General features: G+C 39.8%; 1 protein-coding gene across 2 annotated transcripts; it reads left to right on the forward strand.

The window, feature by feature from the left end:
• Positions 1-43: 43 nt before the first annotated feature.
• LOC123681903 (microsomal triglyceride transfer protein large subunit) lies at positions 44-5,423 on the forward strand. Of its 2 annotated transcripts, XM_045620260.1 has the most exons (10): positions 141-273; positions 701-759; positions 1,853-2,298; positions 2,491-2,694; positions 2,757-3,370; positions 3,426-3,708; positions 3,769-4,416; positions 4,470-4,828; positions 4,885-5,052; positions 5,126-5,423. In XM_045620260.1, exons 3-10 carry the CDS (start codon positions 2,026-2,028, stop codon positions 5,265-5,267), a joined length of 2,691 nt encoding a protein of 896 aa, XP_045476216.1. In that variant the 5' UTR covers positions 141-273; positions 701-759; positions 1,853-2,025; the 3' UTR covers positions 5,268-5,423. The 2 variants fall into 2 exon arrangements, with proteins under 2 accessions (XP_045476215.1, XP_045476216.1); XM_045620259.1 differs by lacking the exon at positions 701-759 and having other exon boundaries at positions 44-273.
• Positions 5,424-8,377: the final 2,954 nt, after the last annotated feature.

Here is an 8,377-nt window from a genome sequence, read left to right on the forward strand (position 1 = left end):
GACCAGTGCTACTCTCTCTCTCTCTAGCGTCTCGACCAAAGTTTTTACCGTGTCTACGGTACCATCTCATGCGTTGTTGTCGCTGGGATTTTTCCTGGGCTTCGAAGGAATTCTGGAAAATCGCGACCATTGGGTATTCTTGAAAAGAGGACGGAAATCTGTGTTAAAAAGAGTTGTCTTTAGTTTAGTGTTTTTTTGAGTGAAGGACTGTGCGCTGTGATGAGTTATTGAACAGTTAATTGGATACGCAGGAATATTTAACGATTTGTGCTGGTGAGTTTAGTACTAATAAAAGAAAAATACGTTTATAATTTTATGGCTCTTTTATAGCAAAATACGGCGATAATAATAATGAGGAGTTACTACATTCGCTGTGCGAATAAACTTCTCGAAATACTAAATGATGAAAACTCGAATAGAATCTTAAAATTTTCCCGCTTTTCATGAACACATACTACAGGATGCTTGAAATATCAAAGCTATTTTCCTCACAAATCCGAAAAATTCCATAAAAATTAGTCGTCCAAGTATGGCAGTCCTGTTAAGAAATGTTTTTTAGCAAATTGATATATTGGGCAATTATTATTATTTTTTTCATCTATAATGGTTTCTGTGTCATCTGTATTGAAGATTTGTATGTAAACAGATCACTTAATGTTTTGAGGTTATTGTTAAATTCTAATGTAACTATGTTGTTCAGGTATTTCAAGAGCGTTGACCATGACCTTATTTTGACCGTAAAACTGGCTTTTTAAATATGTTAAAATGTACCTCTCAACTTAGAAAAAGTTCTTGTTTTAATTCTCCTACAATAAATAATGGCTATTTCTATGATAAAAATGTGGAATCTGCATTATTTTCAAAGAAACTAGAAATGACTGAAGAGCGGTCACCTATTCAGATATTGATCTCGCCCAACATTGCCGGACTCCCTGACTTCAGATCTAAAAATTTCACTTATAAGAACTGTTTAGCTGAAATTTTAGGGATACCCTATATGAATATATCTTATAAATTACCTACAGATGAGTTTCCGAAAAATTTGACTTCCAAAAAAAAAGTGTTCTGACTTGTTATTCTATGACACTAAAATATTTTATTCAATCTGGGGATCGTACACTGAGTATAAACAAAAATAATGATTGAAATTCAATTCGATCAGATTGATTTATGTACGTATTTTAAATATTCCAGAAAAAAACCATAAACTAATGAGTGAATATGCTTCATTAACAGATGCATTTAAATTTTAATATACTTGAGTAAATTTAAAGTTATCAGCTTATTTCTTACGAACATAATTTGATTTGACCTTGAATTCGACGCCAGCTCTAACCTCAACCACTTGAGGTAATGTTCCACGTAAAATTGCAAATATATATGGAAAAAAATAGCGTAATTTCGAAATAATTTCAAAATCTACGGAATTTTATGACATTCAATTATAATCCTCCATGTTTTAAAAATCCTTCCATTCATAAAAAAGAAAAGATTGATAGGTGGATGAAATTCAACACGATAAACAAATGATAAGATTCTCTGCGTTCGTATTCAATCTTGGACGATATTTTCGTTGATTTTATATCGTTTCACTTGATTCTCAGGGTCACTCAAAAAAATAAATTCCTAATTAAGTTTAACAACAATCAAGTTATGAAAATTCGAATCGACAAAAACTAAAATTCCAAAAAAAATAATCAGAATTCTCAATCACTCGACTAAAATCTGCCAATTAGACACGCAACATTCACGTTATCTCTCCACAATATCTCACCCTAATTGACGTGAATCATCAAAATTCATTTATGCAAACGCAAACACCCGATCTCTACAATCCGTGTTGTCTTTGCAGCTGATCCCCTCCCCCCGAATTAAAGCTGACATGGACTCGGAATCGACCAGATAAGATAAACTGGACCTTCGACCCCAAACGAAGATGAAGACATCCTACCGAGTACAATTCACTAATCGTATCTAACATTTAGAAGCATTGCTTGTTCCGCATCGGTAGTACGTTTCGATAAGATGTTCAAGTTAAGTTCCTCCACCATTTTCTACGTGCTCTTAGTGTGGATATTGGGCAGCTGTTATGGCTTCGTTCTGCTTTCTTCTGCTGCCGGTCAAAACGGAGACGTGAAGCTGTTTGTACCCGGTGAAGAGACTGTGTACAATCTGCACTCCACTGTGGTGCTGAACGAGAAGGATGAAGAGTCTAAGAATGTTGGATACATCGTGGCAGGGAAGGTTTCTGTTAAGGTGGTTTGGGGCAAAGAGAATCAGAAGATATTGAAGATACAGGTGAGAAGACACTGCAACCTATTATGGTCATTTTTTTGTTCTTGGAGAATTTACAAGGTCATCCTGTTCAGTTTTTGCCCGTTCTAATACTAAATCTCTTCAATATTCAGTATAAATAACTTAATAATAATGGTAGTCTCTGTTCATCATTCTAAGGTATGATTACTATAGTGATTCAATGATATTTTGTAGCTCGATGAACCAAAACTCCACATCAAGTCGAGAAAAGCACCATCTCCAGATGGTTTCGTGTTCCACACCTCCAGACTCCAAGAGTTCACCAACAAACCATTCTACGTACACTGGAACAACGGAAAGATAACAAAGATTCTAGTCAACGCCAAAGAACCAGCATCTCTAGTGAATCTGAAGAAAGGAACTGCAAGCTTGTTCCAGGTAAGCATACCACTTCAAGAATCAACCTAATCCAAAGCTAATTTTCATCTCTTCTCCTCCAGTTTCAACTTTTGGACGGCAGCTACCAAGAAACCGACGCTTCTGGGACCTGCACGGCTGAGTACACCTCCAAAGAACTACGGAAGATAGCAAAAACCAAGAAAGACTGCATCTCTCCCGATCTGCCCTATGTCAGAAACCCCGAGCTCTCCCTCGACACCATCGTCAACTCCTCGAGACACGTGGATTATGAATTGGACCCAACCTACCAATATTTCCAAACCATACGATCTCAAGAGACACATGTGATGTCGGTGTCCACCGATCGAGAATTCGGAAACCAGGTTCACTCTGAGGTGTTCTTGGAATTCGTGAAGAATTCACAAGGTGAAGTTTCCGTCCTTCAAGGAAAAACAGCTCATGATGTGCTGGCAAGTTTGATTTCATCCGAGAATCTCAGCGAAGAGAGCCTGAAAACCGACAAAGAGGCAAGTCAAAACGAAGACACCAGGAGTTTTTCAGAAGCTGTGAACGAGTTGAGAGACCAGTTGGCTGCCGACCTCATAGGAACCGCTGGAACTGCCAGGACCTTCTTGAAGCTGGTGTCCATCGCTAGAAACGCGCCCAAGAAGGAAATCGAGAAGACGTTGAATTCTAAGAAGAATAAACTCATAATGTAAGTTCACTTACCAGTATTAGTATGAATTTATTCTGGATTCGTCAATTTCTAGACCACAACTAATGGATATATTGGGATCCTCCAAAACCACAGCTAGCTACGAAGCTGTAATGAACTATTTGGACTTCACCAAAGAAGAACAGCTGGATGAAAACGAAAGGTACCTATGGGGTTTATCGTTGGGATCTGACCCAAACCCTGACGTTCTAGAGAAACTCTTCGTTAAATACAAGAAGAGCGAGAACATACCTACTAAGCTGAATAAAACTCTTCTCCTAACCATTGCCAGCATAAGTCGTAAACTGAAAGTAAACCCTAAAAATCTTGAAGATAAGGTAAGTACAATTAGGTTAGAGTAACACAATCCTAGACTAATATTCTATGCCTACCAACAGACATCTCAAAAGTTCGAAAAGCTCGTCTTAGAAAAACTAAGAGCAGCCAAAGACGAAGAAAGCTATCCATACCTCAGAGCCCTGAAGAATCTCCAATCCCCAAGTACCATCCCAGATCTCCTAAAGAAAATCAGACAAGGCTCAACGAAAGAAGGAGCTCTAGCGTGGAAAGCCCTCATATCTTTCGACAAGAAGCACTGGACCCCAGAAGTCCAGAAAGCAGCCAGAAAGACCTTCTTACAACTCGACAGGAAACATGACTCAAGCTCCAGATCCATAGCTTCAGAAATCCTCCTAGAATCGAAACCAACCGACTCCACTCTAAAGGAAATCATCAACCATCTTGCTTCCAACGACACTGCCTACGAGATCAAGCAATACGCTCTCCAGAAGATCAGGATGTTGTCCGAGGACGATCCAGAGCTGAAGAGAAGGGTGTTGGAAACCATCAAGGCCGATAGGAAGATCAACAACTACTCCGTGTTGAATCCCAGAGGGTTATCGACGGCTATCAAGAGGTATTTCGTGAAGAACCAATCTGGAAATGGTAGCTTGATTTCTCTACAAGAGATCAACAATGCTATTGTGAAGAGAGGAGTTGTGAACATCGTTTGGGAGAAAGATGGTCGAGCCAGCGAACTGTTCAGCGTAAGTTTTGATCTTGTATGTTAATGAAAGATTTTAATTTTGGTTTCTTCTAGTTGGGTATCTTCACATCTGGTTTGGCCAGTTTCCGGTCTAGCAAAACTGAAGAAACCGATGACGAACCCGAGTCTACCACAGCAGGAATGGAGCTAGCCGTTTTTGGTACCCAACTCAGACCTTTCGTCTTCTTCAGCAGTCAAGGTGAGCTAATGGGTCACGTTTGGTCCGGTACAGCCTCTGAGAGGACAACAGCTTACCAGGCGTTGATGATGCTTCAAGATCACCTGGAATATCTGAGATTGGGATCAGGATTCATAGTTGAGCTGGATTTGAGAGGCGCTATCTCGTTCGATCTGGCCGGTAAAATAGAAATCTCCATCTGGGGTAGGACGGCAGATTCGGTTGTTGAGAAAAAGTAAGCTTTACTCCTTATTGCTTCCATCAGCATTTTCACGTTTCCTCATATTTCAGTGCTGGTATATTCCTGACTGGTTCTATGAAGATTGATACTGGTTTTGTGAGATCCCAAGTAGAATTCACGACATCTCTGGAGCCACAACTGAAGCTGGAGTCAGATATTGATTTCTCTGCCAACATGCGATGCTGTTTGAGATTAAGCCAGGTTGACGTTCTATTCAAGTGAGTTTGATTTCAATCACCTTTTCATTTATATGTATATCAGGGTAGGAATAACTTCGATATGTCTTTCCAGGCACAATATATACAAGATTGAGAGGATACCAGGTAGCAAACACAAGCTGAGGATAGCAAAGAGTAGGAAGTTCCTCGTCCCTGGCAAAACCTATAGTTTGAACAGGAAAAACAACGAAATGTGCAGCGCTATTCATCAGTGACGTGGGAGCGATGAGGACTTTTAATTAATCAAATTGTGCTGTGTTTTTCTATAGATACTGTCGATGGCCAAAAATAAGCTCAAATAGTTGTATATAATGTATCATAAGAGAACAATGTATAGTATAGAATTCTCATAAGTATGTAATTTATTCGAATTGAAAATATTTATTTCACTGCTAAGTCATAAATGGAAGAATTAATATATCGAAATAAGATGTTTAAAAGCATGGTTATGATGCATAGAAAACCTGGTGTGTCTACTTATACCTGTAAAACTTTCAGACAAAACGGGAGATTTGTCAGATTTATACCTACTTGATTTCAAGAGATCGCGTTTGTTTCAGATGGCGCATACATCGTTTATATTTGACATTTCTCTCGATTCTCGACTCTCGTGACCTTTGAGTATAGAACAATAATATTTTATACTCTATGCTCGTAACAAGCTTCTATACTCTATCATTATATTTCATTCATTCCATCGAAAATTCGATAGAAACTAATTGTAATTTATTGTTAAAGTTTGTAAAGTCTAAAATCAGTATTACATTGTTGAAAGGCGCCAGGCAGATTCGAAATTTTCTGAAGAGCGCCACCTTATAGAACTCTGGTGAAGCAGAACACCAAAGCAACAGGTGCATATCTCAAAAAGTCTGAAAAAAAAATCGAATCAGTACACACACCAGGGTTTTTATGCATGTAAGTTGGTACTAACTAAAAATCATATGGATTCAATCCTAGCACCGCCATCTGTGTCTCAGACCGGGGACTTTTCAATTGGCCTACTATTGAAATTTGTAGTAGTTCAAATACATCAAAGGTACACTAATTAAGATTCTGTGCTCTAGGAAAAACGTCAAACTGATCAAAATTTACGAAATCGCGAGCTGACAAATGAAGAATGTCGAAAAAGCCAAAATCCCGTCCAAATTCCAGAAATAAATCTAAGGTTAGACTAGAATCGTTGACGGCTATCACTGGAAATCCGTTCCTCAACTTCTTCCTAACAAAATGCCGCGTCAGAGCGAATTCGAAATTGCACAAATTCGCGAAAGCCATCGGTAGCGAATGGACAAACATGAACTACCACGAAAAATCACCCTACTACGAACTGGCGGACAAGGCGAGAAAGAAAAGAATAAAACTGTTGACCAGATCTGTGGAAAGAGACGATAGGAAAACGGCCAGGAAAGAAGTGAAGCCGGAGGAAATAATCAGGGAGGTTGAAAACGAACGTAAGACAAATTGTTCAGTCCATTTCGAAAACGTCCCTATGATTTGTGCGAAAAATATCTCTGAAGATGAAATTCTAGTGAAAAATTCCCCAGCCACGCCGGTTTTGGAAACCTGGATGGCGGAAACGGAATTTGTAACGCCACAAACCGAGATGGAACCAAATTTGCAACCTCTTAGTGATGGTGGTGGCTCTACACATGCTTCGCTGGCACCCAGCTTCCATTCTATGAAGAATAATTGCTGCTCTCAAATAAATGTGACTGCAGATTAAACCTTTCTTTAGACGTGTTTTTCCTATTACCTGTGGTCTGTCTACATTTCAGAATTCCAGTTTGTTAAGTACCTAATTGCTCGGTTTTATCACAATAATAATCGATGATTTTTAAGACACACTTCAAATTTTGTACGAAAACTTGATTGATTCCAGTTTTAAAAATTCAAATTTTGAGAGATATGAATCTTCGTAGTTGCATTTGCAACAAAAACCTTGAAAGTAAACATGTTTTTCTCGTATGTGACAACTTAAAGGTTGACCAATATACCTTTAGGACTACAACCAAAGTACGGTTATGAAATGTCTCAAGGCAAACTGATGTTAAGCTTAGCTATAAAAACCTAGGAAGTGAGCATTCTATTTTACAGAACGAGATACTGGCTATCCACGTAAGCGCTCAGGAGTGTCTTAAAATGAACCTCAAGGGGGCGCATGTTTACATAACCACGAACAGCCAGACCACGCTGAGATCTCTGGAATCATACTCCCAGGGGTCTCTGTTGACCTGGGAGAGCCGTAACACCATAAAGCAACTGGCCAGAAGCAATGAAAGACTCTACTATGGGTACCACGGCACTGTGGTGTTGAAGGAAACGAAAAAGCCGAAGAACTTGCAAAAAGTGCATCAAGGTTAACACCTGCTGGACCTGAGCCTTTCTGTGGGCTAGGAAAAGACCAATATAAAGCAGCGGTCCAGCAAAGGGAGTTGAATAACAGGATAACCCACTGGACAAACACTCCTGAACTTACTCAGGCCAAGAAATTCGTGATGATATCACCTACCTAAGCCAGAAAGCTCTTGCAGCTGCCACGAGCTGAGGTTCGGGTGATGCTGAGACTGCTGGTGTGCGCTGTCGGTACAAACATCATTTATACCTTATGGGAAAGTCAGCAGATGAGATTTTCAGGATCTGTGTTTAAAAACAGAAACAGCTGAACACATGGTATGCAAGTGTCTAGAGCTGGCTGGCCTAAGACCCCTAAGGAGGTTGTCAGTTTTATCAACGCCATTGACGACCTCCTTGGGTTTCCATGAATGAGAAGGGTAGAGAACAAAAGATCTACATGGTTGCAGTTCCCAGAAGGTTTACTGAGTCACAACGACCCCAATTCAAATAATAATAAAATACAAATGTTGAGCTTTCTAGGTTCAAGATAAGCACAGGGTTATTCCAAAATCTTAAAGAATGTTGAGGTTGAGATAAATTTGGATGGTGCCAATTGAAATTACACTTTATGTGGCGTTTTATGAGTAATACCAAAAATCTGTTTGATCACGGTACAGAGAAAATCAATCCAACCTTGAACAAACCACGGTACTCACCCAAACACCATCTCTTTGCCCAAACCCAACCACAGAGACCCAGTGACGGACGTCCCGTCAACTGTCAAACCACGAAATTTCCGTGCAACCGGCAGCGATGGTAAAAAAGCGAAACCCGCCTAACCGCAAACGCACCAAGAGCACGCCAGTCAAACGGGTGGTACGCATAACCTCAAATCCCTTCCTCAACTTCTTCCTGTCCGTCTGCAAGCTCAAGGGCAACCAGACCGTGGAGAAGATTGCCAGAAACGCGGCGGTGGAGTGGCGCAAGATGA

Source organism: Harmonia axyridis, chromosome 6, assembly GCF_914767665.1.
Source record: "Harmonia axyridis chromosome 6, icHarAxyr1.1, whole genome shotgun sequence".
In the NCBI taxonomy this organism is placed as follows: domain Eukaryota; kingdom Metazoa; phylum Arthropoda; class Insecta; order Coleoptera; family Coccinellidae; genus Harmonia; species Harmonia axyridis.

Bases quoted from the DNA above. Each gene is read 5' to 3' on its own strand.
- LOC123681903 (XM_045620259.1), top strand. From the start codon at position 2,026: ATGTTCAAGTTAAGTTCCTCCACCATTTTCTACGTGCTCTTAGTGTGG. The intron at 4,417-4,469 runs GTAAGTTTTGAT...GGTTTCTTCTAG, and splicing joins GAGCCAGCGAACTGTTCAGC to TTGGGTATCTTCACATCTGG. The intron at 5,053-5,125 runs GTGAGTTTGATT...ATGTCTTTCCAG, and splicing joins CAGGTTGACGTTCTATTCAA to GCACAATATATACAAGATTG.